A 27,686-nucleotide genomic window follows, 5' to 3' on the forward strand; every position below is an offset into this window, starting at 1 on the left:
CACATTAGAAAACGCGTCTCGAGGATACGGGCAGCTCCGATGCTCCGATTGATGCGCTCCGGTAACTCCGCCGACGAAATCCGCCGCCGTGGTTGATTTAATGCTAAGCTTATCAGGCTGCACGCAATCGCGCAGATGGCACCGTTTTCGTGTGTGGCAAGGACGCTTCGTTTCGCGCTCGTTGGCCTTCCGGGGTGACCGGTCGAATGGAGATCCCCAGCTATTCCCATCTCAACCGTTGGCAGCGAAGAGTAGAAAAGGTCGCCTCGATCGCTCGCTCGTTGGGTGCTCCGATCCATATGGGCCGCCGTTGCGTAGACAAACTTCTTCGGATTCGAATCGTCCCAGCTCCAACCGTGACGGCCGTGACGACGGAAAGGTCGATAGGCCAGCGAAAAGCTCCCCCATAGGCTCTCGGCGACTCGACTGGACGGTGACTTTTTTTCTAGTAAATTTGCACAATGACATCAAGCGCCGGGTGGTGATTAGGTCCGGGGCCCGGCTGGCGGTCCTTGAGCCGATCGCCCGTTAACGATCGCTTCACCTGTTTTATGTGACACTCTGTGGGGACAACCTACTGTCAAGGGCTGATCAAGGGCCAATAAAATGGTACAATGTAGAAGAGGAGCGTACCGTGTGACATCTTTCGTGCAAAAGGTGAAAAAAAATTTAAAAATAGACGTTCCATTTGGAGGCCAATCATCGGCCGATTGTGAAGGATCGACCCGGGGATAGTAACGCTGATTTAGTGAAGTGCGAAAGAAAAAAGTAGAGCAGTGGACACATTACGCCCGTCGTGTGTCTGTCCGTCTGGTAAGCGTGGCCACCGGTCACGGATGAGAGGAAGAAAAACGAGTTTTTTAGAAAGTAAAACAAAGAAACGTAATCCCTTGATGCACGATGCTGCGATGCTCCTTGCTGGCTGGAGTTTCGGTTTCGCTCGTACACCCAGCCGGACGGCCAGTACCGGGTGGCTATGCAGGGTTATGCGCTGGTCCTATCGATATCATTTGTTTAGTTTTCACGCGATTACGTATGGATCGTGTGGTGTGGTCAACGGCACAGCAGATTTATTTTTCTTTTTCCGCTTCTTTCGGAAGGTTTCATTATTGTTGCGGCGCCCATTTGTTACCGTTCCGCTGGTTTCGCAAAACGTTTAGGGACCGTAACTTCCGTTTTCGGCGATGGCGGGGCTCTCGACAAAAGCCCTCTCTGTCTCGGTCTCGGCAGATAAGAGACCCGGAAGGGTCTCGAGATTGATGCGGCGGCGGCGGCTGTGGCTAAGGCAAACATGCAACGGCCGCTAATCCGCTCGCTCGCCGTGGTTACGGGGCTGGGCGTTATGTGATGTTGGCGAGGCGGATTTATTATTATTTTTCGGCGCACATCACGCTTTCCGGTTCAGGGTGCTGGGGGGCCAGTTGGGTCGTCTGGGCAAAAGCGTGCGGTCGACATCGATATCGGGCAGGCGACCGTGGCGGATGTTTTAATTTAAGTTTTAGGACCGTTTTCTCCGCCCGCCGTATCACGCAGAAAACGCCGTGCGCCGTACCGTTTTCTCTCCTCTTAGCGCAATGGAACAAAGGGGGCCTATTTTCGGGGAAAATTTCACTTTTTTGGTGGCTGATTCGGTATTCAGGTATGACTGATTCATGCAATGCGGTTTTCAACACGGATGGAAGGTTGTGTTTTTTTTAAAATAGAATGATGTTATTTAAAAACTAGTGACAGTGATTCGAGGTAGCTTTCGATGGAGTTGAAGAGATAATCTAATATTGTTTAAGACTCATCTCATCTTTAAGACTCATTCTCATCTCGTTCGGCAAAAGTTCGCTGGCCTCCTTCGATTGCCGCCGAGCAACCAACGTACTGTCAAGGGAAGCTTGTGAATGGCTGTTCAAACCTGACCCGTTACTTAAACGGTTAAGACCGATTCAACGTGCAACCGGTTCAGACTAATTCGCAAAAAAGTTGATTCAAATTAGCATCACAGTTCAAAATTCGTTCATGATTTAAAATACATTCTAGCGCCCACTGTGGTTCTTCAGGATCGTGGCCATCGTGACCGCAAAAAATCGAATCTCGATTCGCTAGCGACCTGAATGTAGGCGTGAACTGAAGGATGTGTCTACGGTGAGTCCGTGGCCTGCTCCGGTACCCATGTTTCCGGATCGATTAGGCACACGCGGATGTGGTGCATTCGCGGAGCATCGTACTGACCGTCGGTGCAGAGGTGTTGGTACATTCCTGCGATTGCAGTGCAGACCGCGCGCGCGCTCGCAATTTCAAGGGTTTAACCTTGCGCCACTAACGGCACGGTGTGTGGCCGTTTCGGGCAAACGCGAGGCACCCGATCCTCGGCCGAATTTGCTGCGTTGCGTTGCTGCGCACGCGTTGCAAATCGCAATTCGCGCGCGCGCGCACACTCCAGGCTCTAGTGGCTGCGTACTGACAGCGGCGCCATTGCTATCGATTATTTGTGTCACGGTGGCCACGTGCCATTGCGGCACATTGGGGCTACTAATGGCTGGTGCCTAAAACCTAATTTATGTGCCTGATACAAGCCGCTCGATCAATGTCGCAAACCGAGCCCCTCCGGGCGTTGCAGTGTGAAGGTTAAAGAAAAGGAAAACAGTCCGCAAGTCTAGTGCTTACGCTGCGGAAAGCGCAGAAACAAACTAACGGTGTTGGTGACGGGTTGGGGCTTCACTTGGGGCCGAAAAGCGTGCGTTCTGGCCGTCTGTTCGCTGACTCGACGCAAAGCTCGAAGCGGTAACCTTCACGACGCGGCTTTCTCTCGCCAAAGTGCTGACACCCGCAAACTCGGCACTCCCCGACGATGATCAGGAGTTGTGTAAGGTTCGAGCCGTGTGTAAATCGAGCAAACTTTTCGAAAATCTTTTGACGCACGCTTTAATGAACGCAATTACGCGAGAGAGAGAGAGCGCGATTACGCACGTGGCGTCTATTTGGGCCACGTTTTACTAGCACGTTACCGCATCTTCTCGGCGCAGGACTCGCTGGTCGGCGGATTACGAAATGGTGCGCAGAGGCTGTGTTTGCGGCGAAGCGTGGCGTGCTCCTTCAGAGACGGTCGTGGGTCAGCTGTTTGTAGCGAGCGGCTGGACCGCGCTACTCTCGCAGCAACGAGCGAAAGTAGCAACAGCAGTCGATCAGGTGGCTGGCTGCGTACTGGACGGGCTGCGTGCTGGGGCCGAGTGTGATCGCGTGGCGGTTGGCGGGGCCCACGCCGTACGCTCGGCGTTCAGTTTGGTTGCAGTGTTCGGGTGAGCAGGTTCAGGTTGTGTGCCGGTTGTGCTGCCTATCCTGTCCTCCGCGGCCCCGTACGCCTCGAGCGCCTTTCCTGCCCCCTCCCGCCCCGGGTTCGGTTCCTCATTCAATCCATTTCCGCGGGTTTTCTGTTTTCTTCGTCGTCGCCGTGCAGTGGTGCTTATTGGTGAAAGAGGAAGAGGCTTCCCGCGATCGACTTCCGCGATCTCACTCTCGTTTTTCGCGAGTGGCCGCGAGCTGCAAAGAAATGGGTGACAATCGCCGCCGTCGTTGTCGCTGTGTCGTTGTTTGATCGGGCGCGAGGACCCCCGCTGCAACTCTCTTCAACTCTCCGGCTCGCCCTTGCAAAGTGAAGTGCTGATGGTCGGTGCAGTCGCTGGGCTCAATTCATCATCCATCGGCGGAGAGCCGTCCCGTGGGCCACAAAGTTGAAGTGAAACACGCGGCTGTGATGTGACTGTGTGAACCAAGTGCCACCCACCCACCAAGTATTTGGTTGCCTCTCCTTGAGTGTTGTGTAATTTTTTGGCTCCGTCTGGAGTCCGCTTCATAATCTCTTCTTTTTCTTTCAATCCGCCCCGCAACAGAGTGTAGCGTGTGGCTGGCGTAATACGAAACGCGTGTGCGTGTGAGTGTGTAGAAAAGTGTGATCTTTCGTCCTGAGAAGGTCCTGCCGGTGCGCGGGACGCCAAAGAGTTGTTTCGGAGCTTCGGAACGGTGCCAAGTGGAAATGACGGGCCCGGGCAGGGTCTGTGTAGGTGCGGTGGCGCTGCTGGTGATGGTGATCGCGGCGGCGGTGGCCCAGGACACGAGCCAGGATTTCTCGTTCGACCGACTGATTCTGCTCGAGGAGAAGCTGACCGTGTTCGACATCAAACGCATCGCCAACGGTTGGAGCGCGCTGAGGCCTCAGCTGAGCGCGCGCTGCGGTGACCAGATGACGCAGTACCTGCGTGGCCTGCAGGACGAACGGCTGTGGGCGCTAAAGAGTGAGTTGCACGCCAGTTGGCCAAGTGTAGCCGGTAATGCTTGGGCCACAGGAAGGACCCAATTAGTAGGGTGGCCCAATCCGGAAAGAGGGCCCCGCCCATATGCACCGGTGCGCATCGGATCACACTCCCCGGTTTCCCGTTCGGGCCGGGTGTTATGCCATCGTTGTTTTGCCCGTCCGCGAGCCACCCGCGGCTAATTTGCCCTTTTCCGCACATCCGCCCCCCTCGGTTGAAACAAATCGTCCGCCATGTAAATGGGGCGGGAAGGTGGTGAATCTTCGGTGATATCTTGCATTCTGCTCCGTTTCGCCGCGTTCGTCGCGTGCCACTTCGGGGCCACCCGATGCAAGTGGCGGGCGAACGAAATGCATCAACATAAAGACCAGCCATGCGAACCGCGGCGGCCAGTGGGGTGGTGCAATGAAAGGGGGTTTCCCGCTCGCGATGGCGAAAGCTTACATAATTTCTCGTGAACGTACTACATTTCCAATCGGAATCGGAGGCGCCTCCGTCGGCCCGGAGCGGGGGGCTTTGACGGTTTTCTTTTATGTGCGCCCTGCCGACGCTGGCTTTGCTTTTCTTTTCGTTCCCGGGTTTGAGGCCCGAGGCGCGGCTGTTTCTGATGAAGTTTTATGCTTTGCTTTGCGGGCCGCTTTGGGCTACGTCCCCGCTACGCGTCAAGTAGATCGGTTTTCTTTTCGGGGACCGATTGGACTCGACTCATGCTTTATTTAGTATGAGGTTTCTTGCGAAGAGTCCAATAACTAAGGCTCCCCCCGGCTTTGGAAAGACATTAGTTTGACACAGCGAAATGAGAGAGATCACTCCACACAGCGGACCACCCTTATTAATTTTCTTAAGTTTGAAAGGCAGTAACCAGTAACGAAACCATTAATTAGACGATTCACAGTTTAAGAAGGAAAACGGAGCCTATTACATTCGATTGGATATTAAAAACATGAAGTAGTTGTTGAATATTTTTTGTTTACAGACTGCTTTTGATATTTGGTAGAGGTTTTAGGGCTAAACACTTTTCTTTTCTTGCTTAGCAATAATGATATGTTTGCCCGTGACATTATTGAGATACTTGATTTAACAGCAGCTAGTTTAAACATGTCAATGATTTTTCTGTTGAATTTAAATATAGATTTACCTTGACAGCAGCTACATTTGCTGATTAAATAGCTGCACTGGCTAGCCTATTAAAGGTTGTCAACAGTCGATATAGTTGTCGTCGTCGTCGATATTTTATTTGGTTGTAAAAAGCAAACGGCCTAATATTTTTCGATGCTTTTATTTGAAAGGTTCATTCAAGACATTTATGCTTAAAATACCATTTTGATGGCAGAAAATTGAAAAATACGAAAAACTTATTTCCAAAGTGGTAGGTCTTTAACTTAAGCTGTGCGATATTTGAAAATCTCATTCCATTGAAGCTCATTTTCACGTCGGTGGTTATGTTAATAGTTACGTAAAAGTTATGTTAATAATTATAATAGTTACTCGAAGTAACCAGCAACCATTGACCACCGCCAAATCCAAATTCGAATTGCTATTGCCGAGATAGAGCCAGAGACAATCGAAAATGTACTCAAAAATAGGTCAATCTAATGGGCCAGCTGTTAAGCTAGCCGTGGTGGACATTTGACTAAAATTGTTTATCATAAAAAAGGAATGGCGACCTTTGTATGAGAGGAGAAAAGCTGGATACCATGGTTCTGGAAAGTTTGCTCAATCCGATTCCATCCTCTCACTGATTTTGTTATTGTTGTAATTATCTATAGACAGATTCGTCCCTATCAAAAACGGTGGTATATCTAGTGTTGAAGCGTGTTATTAAATAGTAGCAGCATCTGACCATCAGATATTTGTAGTCCAACATATTTTCGATTCTGTTTTCTACTAATGCGCTTTTAGCAGAAGCTTTTCTTGATAGATTTTCGACTCTCGTTTTCATCGTACGTCTGCGTATAACAGTCTGCGACCACGGACCTACCAAATTTCGAATAACTTGACCCATAGTCCAATATCTACATAATCGGAACTAGACTCTTCGACTATCTTCTCGGTCGGACCATAAAAAGGAGATCGTTGGGCCAAATAGTTGTCTTTCGATCTGTCGCGATCGACCATCGACCGATCGCTCGTTTGCCTGAGTGATTATGACAATTGTCATTACGGTCAAGTGAGCCAAAGTAAACATAAAACACTGCAACCGGGCGACCGGGTTTGCAGGGAGCCTGACGGGCCGACCAACGCCTAGGTGGCGGCCTAGGTCCTCGCCTTTCTCCTCACGAACGGGCTTCGTGTTAATTTGTGTTAAGTGCAACCGGGCCACGAGCGACTGGAACTGTAACTTTCGTGACGTCTCGACGGGCCCGTATGTAACTTGCCCGCTCGCCCACCCGTGCACCTGCCTATTGCTTCCTCCATTGGCACAAACACGCATTGGTCAATTGTTGCTGTTGTTGCGGCGGGCGACCTTGACTCCGATGTTGTGATAGAATTCGGTGACTGCACGCTGTGGATCCTCCGTTCCATTACACCACCACCTGGCGTGGCCAACGGCCAATTTTAAATTCGTATCGCATCGGGTGGTTCCGGGGCAGCATCTTTTCCTGGTTGTCTGATCTTTTGGACCTTTTGGTAGCGTACTTGAAGCCGCCACTAATCGATCCACCATTTTTGTGTGCGGGACAAATATCGGCGCAAACAATGCCGACCCATTAGAGGCGGCATTGTTGTGAAATTGGGCTGGTTTCTGCTGTGTCACGACGATTACGACCAATCCTGGAGCTGCACCACATTTGATTTTTTTGGGATAAGCTCAGCAAATAGGAGACGGTGCGGAGCAATTCTGCGCTGTGTGAGCTATGGAAACCTACGACACTTTTATCCGCCATCGATCGGGGTGACGTAACCGAGTGCGGCGCATGTTGGCGCATAAACAATGCTTTGGAATTTGAAGTTTCCATCACCGAAAAGTGTTAATTGGCTACGGCAACGTGGAGATTGCGTACGGAGATTGCGGCCCTCCAAGCTGATGACGTAATGGAAAGTGATACTGTTCGATCAAGCAACAGTAAGAATATCGATCGGAACGCCTTGCCACACCTTCCTGAACTTGATCCGTTCGTCCGACTGGGTTGACAGGGCCCACCGTTGCTTTCCCCGTTGCGACGGTCAGCATCCGACCTCCAAACTGGTCAACTGGTTCGACCACACTTTTGCTTCCTGCTCCCCGAGAGGAAGCCCCGCTTAATGGTGGACCGGCTCCGGCCTTACGAGTGTCCGTAACATCTCCTAAGTGAGCCCAATTCCTAGCCCCACAAAACCCACCGCTCTCTCCCTCTCACTCTCGCTCACTCGCTCGATTCCGCAAACGATTCATAATTTTACACGCTGACTCAATCGCAACGCGTAACATCATATCCTCCTTCTCTCCACGCGCCCCGGGTGGGGAGCTGGCGGATTTCTTCAGCCGACCTGTTATGCGGTCCGCTCCGCATGACTTGGCGCACCGGCCCCCCGCGTCGGCTTCCAAACAAACCCCCTCTTCCCGCGCTCGCCATTACGTCACAACCAAATACGAAAAAGTGAAAACGAAAGTACACCCCAGCGAAGGAGAGTGCGCGCCGCAACCCTTGCGCGGCCGTGTTGCCATCTCCGCCCGTTGGTTGCGTTGGCTCGCCGTGTTGGCGAGGAAGTCCCCGCCAGGAGGGCGTTCGAATGACACAGCCGCTGCGCACCTTGTGCCACTGACCGACCCAATTCGGCCGCCGAGAAATTCGTCTAACGCGCATTGCATTAGCGATGCACCCGGGTTAAAGGGAGGAGTCCGGTCCAGGCTCCAGGCCGACGCTCCTCACACCTGGGAAACCTGTTTTTGGGGTCCCCCCTTTCCGCCGTCTTTGCTGGCTGACTTTCGTCGAGTTGACGGGATGATGTAATGGGCCCGTGGTCTGTGTTTGTCATCCTGGTCTGCAGCCTGGCCATCGGCAAGTAGCACCTTCGTGCCAAAAAAGCGCGCTCGCATCGCAGTGGCCAGTGTCGTAGTGGCGATGGAGAAAATAAGGTCAACTGATGCCGCCGGAGGGCTCCGAAACGTATGCTAAGGGGCAAGAACCACGCAGCACTAGGCTGTTCAATAAGTTCGGTGGCTCGATAAGAAAAACACATTTTTATGTGGTGAAATACACTTTATTATTCAGTATGGCCTTACCCCAACATCGATACAGTTGCTCCAAGGAAACTCTAATTTATAAATTCCATCTCTGAAGTAAGAAAGTTGGAAGGACTGAAAACAGATGGAAGTCGCTAGGTGGGGTCAAATCTGGTGAATCTCCAGCGTTTGGAACATTAATTCATGGATTTGCTCTTGTGACCGGGTGGATTGCTCCATTCTTAGCTAATGCAACACCCAAAATATTGGTTGCTGCTCAATAAGATGGTCAGGCCTCGTACTAAATCTCTTCCAGTGATTCGACGATTTTCCAATACGAGATCCTGTATTTTCTCTACGATTTCAGGAGTTGTGTCTGTTTTTTGACGTGGATCGTCTTGAAGGCTAGTACGACCACGTTTAAACTCAGAAACCCCGCTTTTAACACCCCTAATTGAAGGGTTCTTAGGGGTTTCATAATTTTCCTTTGCTTTTAAATCTTCCAAAAAAAAAAAAAAACAATCACTGCAAGATACTTGATTTTTTCCGTCGTAAAAAATACTGTGACGCGTCGATACTAAAGTAAAGAAGCGCGTCGGTTGTAAAGAAAAATTAAGTGATCGATTGAAATGAAACTTTACATACGTTCTTATGAAGAGTGTAGCAATATAACAAAAACAATGGGCCTGTAGCAGCGCCCTCTATTCTCGAGGCTCCGAACTTATTGAACACCCTAGTACTCGGTATGGTCATTTAGCAATATCTCCAAACCAGACGTCAGAGTCGTTCCCCGGAGCATTGTCTTCGGGGGGGCTAATGATACCCCAGCTCACTCTCGGATGGAGATGCCCCACCGCGAGAGGGCTGCGCGATGATATAAGGGTTGAACGAGTTCCAAGAGTCCGTCCGACTCTTGGCGGAGGGAGCGAATTTGGGTCATTGTTTCAAGCGGCGGGCGGCTGGGCTGCGTATCTTCATTATCAATCGAGCGACCTCGGACCGCGCATCGGAGAAGCTTCGGCTCTCCGCTCTGCCTCCGTCTACCCTCTTTCTCGGCACTCGCGCAACCCACTCGTGTTTATGGCTGAGAATTAGTCATTGTTGAGAAGGTGTTGGGCCACCCTCCGGCTAAAGGGCGCTCGATTTGCGACAGACCGCGAGGGGCGATTCTGTCGGGCTTCGAGGGTTTTCGCACTGCGCGGAGTGGACCCTGTCCGCCGCTGGCACCCCAAAAAAAAAACACGTGTCCCAACACGCGCCCCCAGGTTCGGGACGGGGCGAGCCATTTAATTTAATTTCTTTTCTGCTGCCCGGTCGCCGGTGGCCATGAATTTTTCGACATGGCTGCGTGACTCGCCCGCTGACCCGCTTTCTCAACACGCTAAACCCGCCTTGCGGGTCCCTCGGTGCCCCCGAACCGCAGGACATGTCGCGCGCGTATTTCGTAAATCATCGTCCGCCGGAGGTATCGGGCGGGGGAAAAAAAAATCGGAATCGGAAAGATATGCTGTCGCTTCAAACGGCTCGCTGGTGGTGGCTGGCCCATCATCATCGGCCCAGCGCTGAATGTTAATGATTGCGCATCGATCCGTGGATCGGCGCGTGTCAGCGTTTGACTTTGAATCTCACTCGCTCTCTCTCTCTCTCTCTTTCGCCCGTTGGCAGTTCGACGGATTCCACCCGACGAGAGGTCCGAAAACGGACTTCCTCCGGAGAGGCGAAACGAAATTCGGTCAGCATCGGCCGCGCTTTCCCTTTCTTGGCCTTTTCAATGTCAACCGAAATGTGGTTGCCCTTCCACGGCGCCCACCCAACGGGAGAGGAGGTCCCAAATCTTGCATCATTTGACTAAATGGCTCCATCGCCACCAAGAGAGAGCGAGAGAGAGAAAACATCGGCTGGTGCCCTTCACACAGATCCTACGCCCCCGAGTGGGGACAAACGCAGTGCCCAGAAGTTCCAGAAAGCTCAGGCAACTCCGCGAGCGCGTGTCCTTGACGGGTGGCTGAGATGGCCGGCCGAGGGTCGAATCGCTAAAAGAGTTACCTTCCCCCCTGTGTCCGGTTGTTGCGTACGGGAAAGAATACGAGTAACGAGTCGTGCGGTGGGACCTTTCGAAAGGCACAGGGTCCTGCTGGTGCACTTCTGACGCTAGACTTTGGACCTTTTCTGTTTGCCAAGCACAGCACCCAAGTTACATAAGCTACATGGTGAGGCAGCCTGGGCGAGATCTTATTCTCGGGTTTCCTATTACCTACGAGCCTTCGATAGAAATGGGGCCCCCTTTTTGCCAATATATGAAGCAACGATCTGATGCCGCACCGTTTTCGCCATATTTGAAGCCATTAATGCACACACAAAAAAAGCAAGCGACATCGTCTCGGGCAGCGACAACTGAGGGGTCCACGAAAAAACCGCTTCATCAATATGAAACGGCCGCTGGAAATGGGTCAGTAGCAGCGTAGCGGGGCGATCGCGTAACACTGCGCGTCCGAACGGAGCTACTTTGCATTTCGCTGCGCAACATAAACCCCGGTACGGGGGTGGTGGCCAGCGAGTGTCGGGTGGCGCCGGGCAGCAGATTAGCGGCAGCCTCCGCGCGCGTTACATTAGAAAATGGACAGTGAAATGGTGGAAAAACACACCGATCCGACACGCAATCGGATTTGCGGGAAAAACACGGCTCGAAAAATGGCCCCCAGGTACCTAGGTCAGGGTGTAGGGTGTAGAAAAACAGGATTAGCCCGGGGACGGGGAACGGTTGGCCAACCGGCCGATTCATTCTTGCTAAACAGTTAACAACCGGGTCTAGTCGCAGCCGCGGATGCGATCGAGAATTGGAATTCTCTCCTGCGAACCGGGGGGAGGGTCCAGTTTCTGCTCCAGGGGAATGCAAACGGGCCAGAAAGTGAAAGGGATGTATGAAAAGTCGTTCGCCGCGAGGCGTTCCGGCTCCGGCCATTCCTTTATTCAGGGACACCGATTGGAACGGGAGAGCCCGCCGGAAAGTGTTTCGATTTTACGGAAGTTCGGCTGTGACCTTAGCGGCCCACCGAGGAACGCGGATTCGCCACAAACGGTTGCGAGGATGAAAGTTAAGAAAGTGAGCCGATTGGGTAAGCCGAGGCGGACTGACTCACGCTTACGTAAATGTGAGACGCTCGTCTGCCCACGATCGGTCCATGCATTTTTGGAAAGGCTTTCGTCGCCTGTTTGGTCTGCTTTTGCAAGATAACTCCCTGGCTACGCACGCCCGGCCTTCGGATGCACGGCGCGGAGACTACGAAAGTTGTTGCCCTTTGGAGACGGCGTCTTTGGGGAATCCTTCAGAAACTTGCAAATTGCCTCACGTACACCATGTTGTTCCGCGCGGAGCCGAAGGTAACTTGGGCAACAATTAGATGGAACCTTGTTCCGCGTGAGGGCTGTCCGGGTTGCGATAGAACTTTCACACCTGTCGGGTACACGCCGTCGTCCACTGGCGGCTGAGTCACTTTCGCCTTGTACAGGGCGGCGGTTCAGAGGTCAGAGTTTAAATATTACTTGCGAGCGGGCGCACGGGAAGGGATGATTGATTGGCGATTTGCGTGCGACATTCTTATGAATATTAGTAAGCACCAGGGGTACGCCTTCTCCTTGGCCTCACCGGCGCTAAGGTCTTGCGCCGTTAAGTGCTTTATCCTTTATCGTAAATACGTATTTAAAATAATGTATGCAGCACCCCCAACCCGTTGAGCTCGGTTTTTGCGCCTAGTGGTTATGCAATTCGTTAGCTCTTCGAAGATGCAACGGATTTTAAAGGGAATGTTATATTTTAAATCGACAACGATCATAGACTGATCGGAGATCGTGGAGATCGTTCGGTTTAGCGTATGGCATAATTTTCCAGAAAGACCATTAACTCCAATTCTAATTATCTCTTCGTTCACAGTGGACGACTCGTCGGGCAAGTACACGAAAGGGTTCTTCTGGGGCAACAACTACTGGACCGGCTCGATGGACCAGTGCTCCTACATCCACCAGAACGAGAGTGGCGCCGACGTGCCGAAGAAGAAGGGCCGCAACACGGACATCACGTACATCAACGGGAACTTTCTCGGCACGACCGAGAGCGAGCACGAAAACCCTCCGTTCATGCCGGGCTTCTACATGGCCAAGATACTGATCAACGGGACCGAGTCATTCAACGCGGTGAGTGGTGGGATCAGCCAGGATCATGGGTATTGGGCACTAACGCGTAGCACTTTTCCATCGCCTTAGATTCGGACCGTGGTCGTCGGTTTGTGTCTCCCGAGTGCGTGCAGTATCGGTGACGTGGAAACGCTGCTAAAGCTGGACATTAGCCGCCGGCACGTGGCACAAGAGCTGGTCGGTGTACGATCGCCGACGTTGAACAACTTTTCCCTCTGGGACGATCTCACCTTCCGGATACTATTGTACAGTAGCCCGCACTGTCGTCGGAAGCAGGACTGTCGTACGCCAGGACTAACGTTTACCTTTCGGTTTTCAGTATCATCTCCACGATCGTGACGATCCTGCTGATCAGTGGCACCGGCTACGATCTGGTGCTGCGCCGGCGCTACAAGGCGCAGATGCGCATCAAGAGCTACTGCAAGGAGCTGACGGCCGAAATGTCGCCGGGGCTGGGCTGCACCACGTACGATCTGACGCAGCGCGAGACGGAAGAGAACGGCAAAGGTAACTGCACCGTAATCCGGGTACCAACGGGCGTTAATAATAACAACTCGGACGAGAATCTTGCCGCGGAGCTGACCACTACCACGGAGGACAGCAAGTTGAGTAAGTTACGCCCTCGCCCACGGACCCGTTGCGAACGCTCGTGCGGGCCTATCCTTTCGGTCTTGTGTCAGTGACTAACAACAGCCACAACAACAACAACAACAACAGACACTCCGGGCGGGTGACAGTAAACGATACACAGCGACAGTAGACGGTTGAAATGGGAGTAGAACCCCCTGTGGTCCCTGAAGTGGCTTATCGTTCCGGCCTGTGACTTATTGCTTTTCTCGTCCAAACCCCGTAGGTATGCTGTCGGAGCTGCTCCTGTCGTTCTCGGTGGTGACCAACTTTAAGGCGATCTGCGATAAGAACGTCGGCAACGACACCATTCCGTCGATCCACGGGCTGCGGGCGATCTCGATGGCTTGGGTTATTTTGGGTAAGTGATCCCCGGTGATCTTCCGGCTGCCAATCGCTTCGCTGACTAAATCCTCACTCTCGTCCTCAGGTCACACGATGATCGTGGTGTTCAAGTACTCGGACAACATGGAGCTCCGCAAGGTGGTCGAGAAGGAGTTCCTGTTCCAGATCGTGCTGAACGGTGCGTACAGCGTAGACACGTTCTTCTTCATCAGCGGTTTCCTGGTGTCGTTCATCTACTTCCGGACCAATGCCAAGGGGAAGCTGGAGAAGCTGACCAAGGGCGTGAACGAGTTCACGGCGGGCACCTTCCACTTCTTCGGGCTGGTCGGTTATCGGTTCGTTAGGTAGGGCACCGAAGGGCACCCCATCACAGACATCAGACAGGACAGCCATCAACTAAAAGTTCTCATCGTCGCTACAGGCTAACCGCTCCGTATCTGTACGTGCTCGGCATGGTGGAGGTCGTGATGCGCTATCTGGAGCAGAACTCCGTGTTCGAGCCACCGACACAGGACCACATCAACTGCCCGAAGTACTGGTGGCGTAACATCCTCTACATCAACACACTGTTCCCGGTGGAGCAGATGGTAAGGCGTCGTCGAACTGCTGGACCACGGGTGGCCACCAATTTTCCTAATACTCTCACATTCCCTGTACCGCAGTGCATGCTCTGGAGTTGGTATCTGGCAGACGACACGCAGTTCTACATCATCGGCGCCCTGATCCTGATCATCGCCGTCCGGCACTTCAAGTTCGCTGCCACCATGATGTCGGTGTTTATGGTGTCGGCTTGGGCCACGACCGCGTACATCGCGTTCTCCAACAACCACATGCCCGATGCGGACGATCCGTTCGCGCTGTTCGATAAGATCTACGACAAGCCGTGGACCCGGCTTGGGCCGTACCTCGTCGGGATGGCCGTCGGTTGGATTCTGTTCAAAACGAACTGCAAAATCAAGATGTCGCTCGTGAGTTGCCGGTGGAGGAGCTAGCGGCAACTGAAATCCGGGGTCCGGTGATCTAATTCCCGGTTCTTCCCTTGTGTCTTGTAGCTCACCGTCATTTCCGGGTGGGTCACCTCCACGATGATGATGCTGTACCTGCTGTTCGGGTTGTACAACACGACGCTCACGCAGACGGCCGCCGCAGCCTACAGTTCGCTGAGCCACACGGGCTGGGCCATCGGCTGCGGGTGGGTCATAGTGGCCTGCTCGTCCGGATACGGCGGCTGGGTGAACAATCTACTGTCCGCCCCGATCCTGTACCCGTTCTCGCGGGTCACCTACTGCGCCTACCTGGTGCACCCGATCATCAACCGGATATTCGCCCTGGAGTCCGATACGCCGATCCACATGACTCCGAATGCGCTGGTCAGTGTGCTGGAGGGTGTTCTCCGTCCGACCACGTTACTCAACATTCCATCTCTCCCTTTCCAGACCACCGTGTACCTCGGGCAGGTCGTGTCGTCCTACGTGCTTGCATTTATCATTTCCCTCGCGTTCGAGGCTCCGGTCGTGACGATGCTCAAGATTCTGTCGCCGAACCGCAAGAAACGCATCTGAACCACCGGCTCGGACCCCAGCACAGATAGTGAGAGATAGAGAGAGAGAGAGTGAAGTGGCGAAGAAGTGGACAGCACTAGCTTTGGCGTGCCCGGCGAGGCCCGCGATGCAGTTTCGACCGCATGCTTTTCCTGTGTTTCCGTTTGCTCCGAGTGTGTCCGCTTGTTGTCTGTGAAGCCCACAGGGGCAGCCTTCCACACGGGCTTTCCGTGGCCGGGAGCCACGTTGGCCGCGGTGGGCCGCCGTGTGGGAAACGATTATAGTACGAATATCTAAAATTTACCAGAAAGGGCTGGCTACTCGTTCCGTGTTCCGCTAGGGGAGGGCCCGCTCCCGTCGGAAGGACGAAGCGGGGCTTAGAATAGCGTGTACGTGAACTGTGCTCAGTATGTTTTTCTACAGTACTTTAGACTGATGCGAACGATGCGATGTGTATAATGTAAATATAATTTGGGTGTGAAGAAAGTATTTAACTATAAAAAACGGCTGAGCGTTTCGTGGTGTTGGCCATTCCTATGATGACACTTGTTCGGTGATCTGTGACTACGATTACGCGTTCGGATTACGATTCGGATTACGAGGAAGATAAACACCGGCGAAGAGCAAAAGGTTTTTCTCTTCAGGCGTAACCAAAAATCAATTTATCGATAAATAATGACAAATCATCGAGTCCGACCTTCGTAAAGCCGTTGTTAGCCCAAGATCTCATACCTTCTTAAGGGGATGGATCGTTTGAAATACCTAATATGAACAGGAGATTTCCTACTAAGGCATTCCTACTTCATACAAAAATTATACTTGAAAACAATGATCTGCAAAGTTTGGCTCTATATCAACCAGAAAAGCGTAAAATTGACTGGCTGACCAATCAAATGAAATCCATTTGAAAGGGGTAAGTAAATAGGCACTTGAATGTGGAGGGTTAAAATTGAAGTATATTTCGTTTTGAAATTGAATACTCACGTTCTTGGGACACTTTAAACATGAAAGCTCCTTTCGAAAGCTCCAAGAAAGCCTTTCGCTGCCTGCTTGGTGAATAAAGCGTTCTTGCGTTTCCATGCTGTCAGATGTACGATGCTGTGGGAAAGCAACAAGACATGCTGTCAGTTATGCTTTTTGTTTCGAGTTACTTCAATAATAAGTGTAATTTCCAATAGAATTGAAGTACAAGAAACGTAAGAAACGTGAACTCATTGAATGATTTGACTTGCTATTTTCATCTGGCTTTCGTCGCTTACTCACCCGCCCAAGTCTATTGTTATGCAATACAAACGTCAAAATGAAGCGAGCCCCACAAAACACCCGCGGAAATACCGATCCCATGGCACCAATACAGAGCCAAGCCCCAACAACACAGGAACTCAGATTGGGCGTCCCACGCAGTGTCTGCTGGCGGCGGCGGTCACTGATCTTGTGGGCTCCAACACAACCGATCGGTTGCGTGCCAGTGTGAGTGTTAACCCGCATTGGTTGGTGAGTTCTTGTTGGCTAGGCGCCTCGCTACGGTCGGTACCGTTCGACACCCAGCCAGCCAGTGAGCAGTTGGAGCTGGCCCCATCAACAACTCCCGCAGCATCAGCATTGGCTGGCGAGCTCGAACCGTGGCGCGCGCACCGTTGGCCCGAATCAGAGACCCCCCACTCCACCAGCAACCGTGACAGCTGTCAGTTCTGTTTTCCACCCAACCGTAGGTGGCTTTTCCCGAGGGCCCGAGCCGATCATGTGGCGCAGGTTGGTGTGTGGTGAAAAATCACCACCCTCTATGTGTGCTCGAAAAGTGAAACAAGTGAAAAGTGAATAGTAATTGAGGCGCACTCACACATACACAGGGCTTATCACTGTGGCCGTGCACTGTGTGTCTGTTCGCTCGTCTCGCCTCCGCTTCAATTTAGTGCCCGATCGTGAGGATCGCGAAAGTGCCACCAAGTGCGGCGGGAAGGGTGGGGGGAGAGTGTTTGCGCGCGCGCACCCGCGTGTATGTGTGCGTCACACGCAGTGAAAAAGTGAATGTAAAAGTGAAATAATAACTCTGCAGCGCGTAAACTCCGTCGGATCCGCTGGGTGAAGAGGCGGACATTCCAATCGGGTGGCCGCTTTATTGGATGGGAATTGGGACCCGATCTGTGTGAACATCTGTTTTTGACCAGCGCTCCGACACTGCCAGCGTCGTCAAGGTGAGTCTGCGCGCCATCTTGGGGCCCATCCGACCGCCGGATTTGAAGATTAGATTTTCCCCAACGAACAACGTCTCTTCAACGTGTTTGCGCCCATCTCCGGTGCTTCAAGCGCTCTTACGTAAACTGTCTATCCAAGATGGCGCACCGAGTATTGCACTGAGTATTGTTTTCCTCCCAATGGCCAAACCCTTGGCTAAATTATTACACCATTACAGCACAGCCCCGTAAAGTAAGATGATGTACGTCGTCGGTCGGTACGGGTTGACTTACGCCTCTCCCTTCCGGATCGGTGCGTGAAGCTCATAAAGTAATTCAACTTATTGTCAACTGTCGACTGTCGCTCGGTGCAGTCAATTGTAAAAGCCCCCCCCCGCATCGTCACTGGTGTAAGGTATTAACGCATCACAACCCACACAGACGCACACGCAGAGCAGCCAGCGGTGATGCCAACAACCTTGGGGACCTTTTTCTGTTCGGCTGCCCCGTCACGGTTGTCTGTGTTGGTGTCGAGTCGACTGGCGGACCAGTTTCCTCATCTGATTGCGACCCCGACGTGTGGGCGATCGTCGTCGACGGCGTCGTCACCAGCCGTGGGTGGATCGTGAGGTGGTGCTTTTTTTGCAGATCCCATCCGATTCCCAATGCCAACCGAAGCGAGCGAGGCCCCACTCAGGGCCACCACCTCAGGGTGGTCGAGTGCGAGAGAGACAGAGCCTCGGAAGGGCATCGACGGGTCGGTGGGATTAAGATTTAGCTGAGTGGCCCCAGAACACGACTCGGGCGGCTTGGCGATGCCAGGAACAGGTATCCCGTCCCGGATGATGACGGTCCTCCGTGGGGGTTGCGAAAATGGATTGGGGAACTGTGGCTGACAAATGATTGATGGGTTCGGAATGATCACTTGTGTCCCGCGAGAATCGTCAGACGTCAGCGTGGCTGGCGCTGGTAATTATATCACCCGTTTCGCTACAAGCCGATTCCGATTTGGAGCTCTTTCGGGTCGACCCGAGCGTAGGTTGACCGTCCTGTGTGGGGACGGTACGATTTTTGCATACACACTTGGGTCCCGGGGGGGGGGGGGGGGGGGTGCAGGCACTTAGCGGCAGCACTCCTACAGAACCCGTTCTGGAGCTGCTTTACACCCGCAACCCGGGCCGTGTGGCGGACATTTTATGGCCGCTGCCCCGGGCGTCCCTGAAGAACGCAAGCGCAGGGAAACCGGTTTTGCTCGGGTCGGACCGCGAAATGCATTATGGTTCGCCGCGCGAGTCACAGAATGGCCGATAGAGAGGTGCGCGTTTGATTGATGATAGCGCAGCGCAAAAATGTAACCAACCTGGAGCGGGGATTTAATTTCGCTGGCCACTGAAGCCACTCTCTCTCTTTCTCTATCTCTCTTAATGAAGAACAATGTCGGTGGCCCTTTGTTGAGCTTTCTCGAAGATCGGCCTCAGCACTTCAGTCCCGAAATCCAGCCGACTTCCCAAGTACGTCGTCCCCAATTCTAAAGTGTATCTAAATCCAGCCCACGCCACATGCCGCGCGGGGGTTCTTTCCCGCGGGTCGCGATCGCGCACTCGCGCCGCGTGTAACGGGGGTTCGTCGCTTGAAAACTGTACGAAAGACTTCGTCCCACTTTCTTCGACGGCCGACGGACGGGAACGGAACAGTTTCTTAGCCACGTTCATCCGCGGCTGACGGGGCCGGTGGTGGTGGCGGTGAAACTGTTTACTCCCGGGCGGGCTGACATCATCGCGAATTTAAATTTGGAAAAACACACCGAACTCATGCGAGTCGTTTTTTGGGCCGCCTCGGGGGAGAAAGAGCCCGAGAGATTATGCATGCATTCGTCGGCGCGGCGCGAGATTTGCTTAATCACGTACCTTGTGTCCCCCCGGGGGGGTGGGGTGTTCTAGGTGATTCACGGCCCACCACCACCACCATTCGGTGTCGGACTGTCGGTGACGCATCGCAGGGTGACAATTTCATTGGAATTCTGTTAGACGCGTCCGAACGGCGACCGGATGCGGCCGCCATTGCCCAGCGTGGAATTTCTTACCCCGGGGGTGCACTTAAATCATCTTGCGGGCCGAGGGAGCGTCGCACCCCCAAAAGGGCCCCACCGTTGGACCGACGGGAGTTGGTGTTGGTGATTGGGCATTGTTCGTGTGGGAATGGAGGCCGCGGCCGAGGCGATTGTGTTAGAAGCGCACCCTCAGCGCACGGTGATGATGGGCATGATGGCTGCTGCTGCTGCTGACCCTGTTCCATTTCGTGCGGCCACGCGGAGTCGCGGATCGAAATTGAAGAAACTGCACGCCAGCACCCGAACCGAACCGAACCCGATCTTTGCTGCGTGGCGATGCAGCTGCAAAGTTGCCACGTTTGCCACGGCTCCGTAGCTCCTTGTTTTGCATAGTGGGGCCTCCCTATGTCCCCGAGAGATGCAGAACTCGTCTTAAAGCCGCGGCGCGTCGCGAATTTCGCCTTTTAAACCCAGCACGGCGTGCGTACGGCGTGTTTGCCAATACGGCTTTGGTCACCCGAGGGGTGGGGGAGGTGCACCACCGCCTGGGCGCTAAGCCGCCTTCTCATGGCCAGTCGGCGTGCGTGCGTGTATGTGCGCAACCGGTTTTAAGGTTGCGCAAAAATGTCATGTCCATTTTGGTGCGGGATTTTGTATGTTTTCTGTGTGCCGTCGTCGCCGTCGCCGTCGTGGGTTTTCTTACCGCTCGAAGGCGTTCGCCATGTGTGTGTGTTTGTGTGCAAAAAGCCATCAATCGAACAGAAGGAGAATAATAAAGTAAAAGAAAAAAGAAAGAAACGGCCGCTCACAATCGATTTTAGTGCCCGCGCACACCGAAAAAGGATTGGACGGGAAGTGTCGGCCAACCACGGGCCGGGTGATTGTTTCACTTTTTTCACTTAATTAAAAACTGTTCCAAACCGCTGGGCAGCCACTGGGTGCACTAATCTAGTAGCGCTCGTTCACCCCCTTGATCGGGCTGCTCGCTCAAACGTGGCCACCACTCGGGGCTTCAAAGACCGGGCAAACACTGGAGGCACTCGAAATAATGTGCCGAAAAAAGGAATGTTTTAGTCGAAAGCCAAACAGGCGCGCATTGTTTGGTTTGGGCCGAATTAACGGTTGATTTGATCGCGATCGCGTTACGATCGCGCCAGTCGGCGGGTATTGCTGTTTTTGTTTCGTCAGAGAGAACAAACGGGTTGCTGAACAAATGTTTGGACAAATGATAATCCATGCGCGAAACAATGGGGCAACTAATCAGTTCCATCAGGCTGGGTTCACTAACTTTCGGAGCAACCACTCTGCTAACTAACAGAAATAGTATAACGTGCTCTAAACATGGTCCAACTTCTCAACACACCATAGGTACAAGAATGGCTGAATTATCTATGCACTGTTTTAAAAATGATCTAGATCTGAACGGTGTGCTTAAAATGTTCCATTTTCCATTTTCCTGACCATTTTCTATAGTCGTTTCCGTGCTCCATGAAAACTGCTGAAGAACCACTTCCAAGAATGCCCAAAAATTTTCATAGCTCATTTTCGTATCAGTTTTCATAGATTTGGGCGACTATTAGAGTACGATCAACGTTGTTCCTATAAAGTGTCTCCTCTAATCGCCCAGTTTTATGCGCACGTGTCTCAAGTCAATGTTGTCTCATTCATTAGGATCAGGATCTTTAGAAGCGATCCTATCAGCGGTCCTTTTTTCATAAGAAGTGACTTGCTGTGCTGCCAAATCGTTACTCTTGGAACGGAATAAGTAGCAGTCCGAAGGAGCAAAATCTAGTATTTACGGCTAGTGCGGTAACAGTTTCCATCCGACATTTTCGAGATTGGTTTTTAACCGGTTTTGCGATGTGGGGTCTAGCGTTGTCATGTTGAAACATCAGGCTATTATGTCTTTTAGCACATTCCGGTCATTTTATGGCTAAAGTTTGCTTCAAACGCATTAATTGTTGTCGATAGCGTAGTCCACCAACAATTCCATTAGGTTTTGAAAGCTCACACTACATAGATGTAGATGACGAAGTACGTAATGTTAATAAAGATTTTAACTATCAAGAGAACACCTTTTTGAATCTCTGAAAATGTCGAGATTGGTTCCTGTTGTTTGTCGAGTGTTTTGCGGGGAATACTTCTTTGTTTCTTCAATATGAGGAAAAGTGAAGTCACCGAAAGTCATCGTATTTTAATATGTTTATGGCTCTTCTATGCTCTTGTTGAGAGAACGTATCAGATGTGATTTTCACAGTTTAATAGTGGTGATTTTAGTTTGCAACACCAAACCAAAGCCAAAGCGACCTGCACAGCCAAAAAAGGTTGATGATGAAGAACTGGCAGCATTGCTCGATCAGGATACATGTCCAACACAAAAAGAACTTCCAGTCACAGGTGATGAAAAGTAGATTAATTACGAAAACCCTAAACCCAAAAAGGGCTGGACACAGCTTGGTTAACCAGGTCCATCGTAACCAAAGCGAAATATTCACTTTGCAACGGTTATCCTGTGCATTTGGTGGGATATGAAAGGTGTGGTGTAGTGTGAGCTTTCAAAACCTAATGAAATTATTGGTGGACTACGCTATCGACAACAATTAATGCGTTTGAAGCAAACTTAGTAGCAAAGTAGTAGACTACTACTCACATCTACTTGATCATTTCTTTAGTGTCGGACTTTTTGGCAGGTACTTATACCACTGCAGACATTCAACATAGGTTTTGTCAGAGCATCATCGGCTCAAACTGAACGAAAAGAAGCTACGGTGCGACCATTTCCAGCTGGCTTTAAGAGCTCCAGGTGGATTGTGTTGATGCGGAGTGTAACTATGAAGACAATCCGATTCTTTCGTTTACGAAGAGATTATGAAATGTTGTTGCTATTGCTTAATCGAGTCCTGGGTTTGGAACAAGATCTTATTTGAAGGTAGTCCCTAAACGGTATAGTTTTATAACGTTAAGGAGATCCCTTTAACGTTAAAATCCATGTCCCACAGAAAGAGTTTTTACAGTTGTGCAGTGAAGTTCTAATAGATTTCCACCGATCGCTAAGCTGGGTACGATTGAGAAATCCATGCCTGAAAACGAATGTTACGGGCCCTGCTTAGTGAAGAAAGTAACTTAAACTAACTCGTCGAGTAACTTACAGTGACTGGAAGCGTTCTTCTGTTGTACCGTGAATTGGCTTCCATTTGGAGGACAGCCCCACTCGGTTGGGGTCAAAAGTGAAGCATGCCATGGAGGACCTTTGCCGTGGCATACTCCTATTTTCAATCGCCCACCTAACTCACGGGGCAGTTTAGTGTTTCGGAACTGAATTCGATGATCCGTCCGTTGCAGATGAGCGCCATGAGCAGCTGGATACTGTTCGCGTGCGCGCTGGTCGTGGTGTGGCCGGGCGAGGTGCGCACCCAATCGAACTACGCCTCGCAAGCGAACAGCATCGAGTACCAGGGTGAAGGACTTCCGGAGGAGGCGACCCTCGACGGCAAGGTAAGGACGGTGGCCACGACCGGGTTGTTGTGGAGCCCACTTACGTGAATGGCACGCACTCGCACTCGCAGGTTACGAAGCTGGACGATCTGAGCCCGATCATCTTCCTGAACCGCACGAAGGCTGCCCTGAACTGTGCCGCCGGCTTCATGCAAGTGGAGCTCAAGTTCAACGACCCGTTCTACGGGATCGCGTACGCCGACTACGATCGGAACAGTGCCTGTCAGACGACCGGCAAGGGTGACCTGAGCTACCGGATCGACCTCCCGCTGAAGGGCTGCGGAACGAAGCAGGTAAGAGCGGGCGGGCCACGGGCCGCATCGGCAGCGCCTTAACGATTGCTCCCCACTTCCCCCCACTCTCAGGGACCCCAGCGTGTGTTCACCAACAACATCGTGGTCCGGTTCCACCCGGGCCTGGAGATGGACGGTGACGAGATCATCACGATCGTCTGCCGCTATCCGCCGCCCGTCGCACCCATCCCCGCCGGCCTGCCAGCCCCTATGTAAGGATCCCGCCTAGGGAGGAAGTCTTCGCGTGGCCCACCTCCTTAAACTGCCTTTCTTTGTAGCATCAACGAAGCGGCCGTCCTGGAACCACCCCTGAAGGGCATCCAGATCCTGTTCATCATTTGCGCCATCATGTTCCTGACGTTGCTCCTGCTGGGACTCGGCGTGTCGTACTACTGCCTGCGTCGCCGCCCGATCCCCGTCGTCCGCCGAGTGGTCCACGTAGGCAGCGGCTCGGAGATCACCGCCCTCGAGAGTGGCAGCATAGGTACGGCGGCCGGAACCATCCGCTGGAGAAGGTCCCCGCGGTTTTCTGGGGATGTCCTCACGTCCAGTGCCACCCTCTATGTAGCTCCTGGCTTGTGTGTGCGTGTGTGCTATCCTTTTGCAATGCTCACGGCGATCGCACCACGAACCTCAACAACTAAACGCACCCCGAAACTAACTCCTTGACTTCCCGTCTCTCTTGCGTGGCGTACCGCACCGCACCCCGCGATCGCGTAACCACCAACCTACTACTACTACTAGTACTACTACTACTACTACTACTCCGTCCATCCATCAGGAAGCGTGTCCGGATTCAAGGTGGCCCGGCCGGTCGTGTCGATGCAGCAGATCCAGAGCTCGTCGGGCAGCGAGGGCGCCCTCATCCCGTCCGACTACCCGTCGGAGTCGCAGTCCGAGAACGAGGAGGGCCTGGAGACGGGCTCGCTGCCGGTGAGCTCGCGCGGCAGCAGCAGCGCCTACGAGAACGGGGCCTACGTGCAAGACGGGCTCAGCCTGGCCTCGGCCTCGGAGCACCTGCACGAGCTGCACCTGGCCACCGTCGCGGGCGCTGTCGCCGCCGCGCCCATGCCGCCGTCGCCCAAGTTCGACATCCAGGTGCGCGTCAAGCGCTCGCCGCCGCCCGTCTCGCCCCTGCACTCCTCCCTGACCGGCTCGTCGGCGTCCGACACCGAGAGCAACAGCAGCACCCTCGTCAGCGCCCACGCCCACAACCTGTCCACGATCCTGGAGACGCAGGAGGACCGCGACAGCGTGCTGACCGTCGAGTCGGCGGCGGCCGTCGACGGCCGCGAGCCGCTGCCGCGCCAGTCCCAGTTTACTTACATTCCCGAACTGCACACGGCACCCGCCCACCTTCGCCACCTCGACTACACACCCAGCCCACCGCCACCGCCGCCGCCGCCCGCACCACTGTCGTCGTCGGCGCACCATAACACGATGGTTAATATCTTTGCCGCCCCCCCCCCCCAAAAAAAAAAACTGCCCCCGGGACCCGGCCCGCCGGGCCCATTCCGATCCCGAGGACCTCATTTTGAGTCATCACGAACCCTCAAGTTGCTGGGGTCATCGTCCGCAGAGTACCCCAGAGGCAAGAGTCAGGACGCACCGGTTTTCGACCGAGAATTCTTAGCCTCAACATAACCTCAATCAGCCAGTCGATTTGTGGAACTTGGCGTTAAAACCCACGAGTTGAGTTCACGAGGGGGCATCACAGCAACCATTTCTTTTGGCTGGCTTGCCTATGTTTATGCTGTTATTTTTGAGTTGAAGATGAAGTAATAAGAATGCGAAACAGTGAAGAGTAGCTCCAAGCGAAGCAATAGAGGAAGCTAATGAGACATTCCAATCTGTCCGAAGGAGGCATAATGAACCCTCTAAGCAAACTTACCACAGTCATTCAAAGGATCTTCTCTTTCTTCAATTTCTGCATAGGCCACTGGGTATAACTTTTTTGTTCTTTTTCCATAGTAAATGCATTACAAACGTCTATCAATGTCACTAATTTGTTTAGGTAAGAAAACTTAGGTGTTCTCGAATGGAGCTCGATGGCCAACTGATGTTGGGATATCGCAACGTTTAACTGGTACACAGGTTGCCATGGTATTACGAGCCCACAATTCGATTGCAATTTTGTCGGACTTGAAGAACTAGGCTACTTGATGCCAAACTCTGAGTTCTGCCTAAGCTCACAAGCTTTAAAAAGTTGGACTTGGATGCCTTTTGCCTTGGATCATCAGGACCCAAAACTTGGTATTATCCCTAGAGTGGAATTTTTCGTCCACTTTAAACAAATATTTATTTTATTTGATTGGCTTTACAAGTCACTTTTTGCTTTCTGTATTCGATTGGTCCATTGGTTCAATTCTTCGCCTGAATCCAAATGGAAGTCATATAGGGTTAAGTAAAAAGAAGTTAGTGGATCTTTCTGAAGGCTGCTGAACTATGAATCAGGCTGCCGATCATGTTTCTAGGCCATTCCAGTTTATAAAAGAATGTAAATTGTTAACCTTGTGGCCCGTAAAGGACCTCTCCCGCTCTCCTAAGTTCTTGCCTTTCCTTCCACACCCTGTCCTGTCCTTTCTTTCGAATCATTTTCGTTCATTTTGCACCGCATCACTAATCTCGGCCCGTTGGCGACACACCCCGGGGACCCCCGTGGGCCCCTCTCTCTCTCTCTCTTTTTCTCTCTCCCCCCTGCCGTCTGTGCACCCGTGCGTCAGGTAACGACCGTGACAAACCGCCGCTGGTCGGAGGTCCCGGATGGGCCGCGCCACGACGCACACTCGCTGACCGAGCTCGTCGACGCGTCGCACCTTTACCAGTTGACCGGCGCCAACGTTACTAGCATCACCAAGGGCCACGACACTTTGGGGCGCGTCGCCACGCAGCAGCTGTTGCCGGAGCCGCCGATCAGTGTGTACAAAAAGCCTGAACTCAAGTCTCACGTTGTAGATGACCTGTTCCTCACGACCGTCACCGAGCGGACGACGATCGAGGACATCGAGCGGCACAAGCGGCTGGTGACGGAGTACAAGCCGCGCCCGGTGCCGCCGCCCGTCGACCCGACCTGGGACGTCACGATCCGCAACTACCAGGACCAGGCGCAGCGCCAGTGGGAGGACTTCTCGGACGTGTCGAGCGCTTCCGGCGCGCCCTCGGTGCGCAGCCTGGAGCCCTCGAGCATGCCGGTGCCGTCTTCCACCTATCTGCCCAGTGCGTACGCCGCGGATGAGCTGCGTAGCCCGGAACTGGTGGGCAACATGAAGCCGGTGGACCTGCCGCCCGAGGATCGCTCCGTTTCGAACTGGGACGTGCTGATCCGGGTGCTTCAGGATGTGGACATGCCGGACACGTCGGTTTCGACTGCGGCCCTGCACACCGACCTGCACCGCTACCCGCTCCAGCGCCAGCTGAGCTACGACGACAAGATCAAGTGGAAGGAGATCATCACCACCGAGTCGACTCTACGGTAAGCTTCCCGTGTTCCGACCTGAGTTCCCCAGGGAGTCCAGACTAAACTGTGGGGTCTCTTTCCAGCACCATGCTGTCGGAGGCGACGGTTCGGGAGGATTTCGAGCGCATCCGGTCGGATGCCCGGTACGAGAACCTGTTCGAGCCGCGCTCCTGGGACGTGATCATTCGCATCCTGGCCCCGCCGGAGGATGTCGAGCTGCGGCAGTCGAAGCGCAGCAAGAAGCGCGAAACTTGGGACACCCGTTCGCGCCGCAGCTCCCTACCGACGTTGTACGAGTACGACAGCGACGGGGACTCGTCGGTGCGCACGATCACCCAGGAACCGCAGCTGGTAGCGGCGACCACGCACGGCTACGGCCACCCGGCCAGCTCACTGGCCAGTGGGTCCCGATCCCGGCGCACGTCGCGTTCGTCCTACAACTCGAACAACATCGATCTCCGCTCGATGTCGGAGGTAATCGTGGACTTTGGCCGGATGGCCGGCAGCGGCCCGAACGGAGGATCATCGGGCCGTGGCGGAAGCGGCGAGCCGTCCGAGGAGGGTAGCTCGTACATTGTGGCCCACGGCAAGGGCTACTTCGACGATGACGACGACGACGAGGAGGAACGGTACGATCAGCGGTCCTTGCAGCGCTCGCTCAGCCACCCGAGCTTGGCGCGATCGGCCAGCGAGTTCACCGAGCGGTGGATCATCCCCGAAGATCTGGACCTCCGGCAGGACTCCGAACCGGTAAGACGATGTGGGGAGGGCTTCGGGCGGGCGGGCAGATCATTTACTTTTGGCTTGGCTCTCCACACACAGAACAACTCGGTTTACGGATCGGCCACGATGGAGGACACGAGAACGACCTACATCAAGCAGAGCCGCACCACGGTCAGCCGCGAACGGCGCGACAACTGGTAGTCGGCGGCGCTGCGGGGGGAACAAATCTCATGTGCCAAGCCAAGCTGCTGCCCACTTCTCGCCAACCATGCTGCTACTACTGCTACTACTAACCACTGCTACGCGGGATTCGGATTGCTGGATGGAAGGGGCCAGCAAGACTAC

General features: G+C 53.2%; 2 protein-coding genes across 2 annotated transcripts in view; both read left to right on the plus strand.

Moving 5' to 3' along the window:
• The first annotated feature begins 4,021 nt into the window (after window positions 1–4,021).
• On the plus strand, window positions 4,022–15,619 carry LOC131207306 (nose resistant to fluoxetine protein 6). The gene is made up of 10 exons (XM_058199918.1): window positions 4,022–4,280; window positions 12,377–12,636; window positions 12,706–12,881; window positions 12,956–13,245; window positions 13,490–13,624; window positions 13,694–13,952; window positions 14,030–14,195; window positions 14,271–14,576; window positions 14,661–14,978; window positions 15,045–15,619. The coding sequence occupies exons 1-10, from the start codon at window positions 4,022–4,024 to the stop codon at window positions 15,168–15,170; spliced, it is 2,295 nt and encodes a 764-aa protein (XP_058055901.1). The 3' UTR covers window positions 15,171–15,619.
• A 1,128-nt stretch (window positions 15,620–16,747) lies between these two features.
• LOC131212921 (uncharacterized) overlaps window positions 16,748–27,686 on the plus strand; it is an 11,674-nt gene continuing 735 nt past the window's right edge. Inside the window, exons 1-9 of the mRNA XM_058207007.1 lie at window positions 16,748–17,344; window positions 22,716–22,868; window positions 22,940–23,161; window positions 23,234–23,373; window positions 23,440–23,645; window positions 23,943–24,604; window positions 25,885–26,633; window positions 26,702–27,368; window positions 27,441–27,686. The exon at window positions 27,441–27,686 is cut by the window's right edge and continues 19 nt beyond it. Coding sequence (XP_058062990.1) covers window positions 22,716–22,868; window positions 22,940–23,161; window positions 23,234–23,373; window positions 23,440–23,645; window positions 23,943–24,604; window positions 25,885–26,633; window positions 26,702–27,368; window positions 27,441–27,542 — 2,901 coding nt within the window. The 5' untranslated portion in view covers window positions 16,748–17,344 and the 3' untranslated portion in view covers window positions 27,543–27,686. The remainder of the gene's footprint in view (window positions 17,345–22,715; window positions 22,869–22,939; window positions 23,162–23,233; window positions 23,374–23,439; window positions 23,646–23,942; window positions 24,605–25,884; window positions 26,634–26,701; window positions 27,369–27,440) is intronic.

The sequence above is a fragment of the Anopheles bellator genome, chromosome 2 (genome assembly GCF_943735745.2).
Source record: "Anopheles bellator chromosome 2, idAnoBellAS_SP24_06.2, whole genome shotgun sequence".
Taxonomy (NCBI): Eukaryota; Metazoa; Arthropoda; class Insecta; order Diptera; family Culicidae; genus Anopheles; species Anopheles bellator.

Coding starts and splice junctions, on each gene's coding strand:
- LOC131207306 (XM_058199918.1), top strand. CDS start 4,022: ATGACGGGCCCGGGCAGGGTCTGTGTAGGTGCGGTGGCGCTGCTGGTG. Junction 12,882..12,955: donor CTCACCTTCCGGATACTATT/GTACAGTAGCCC, acceptor TTCGGTTTTCAG/TATCATCTCCACGATCGTGA. Junction 14,979..15,044: donor ACATGACTCCGAATGCGCTG/GTCAGTGTGCTG, acceptor CTCCCTTTCCAG/ACCACCGTGTACCTCGGGCA.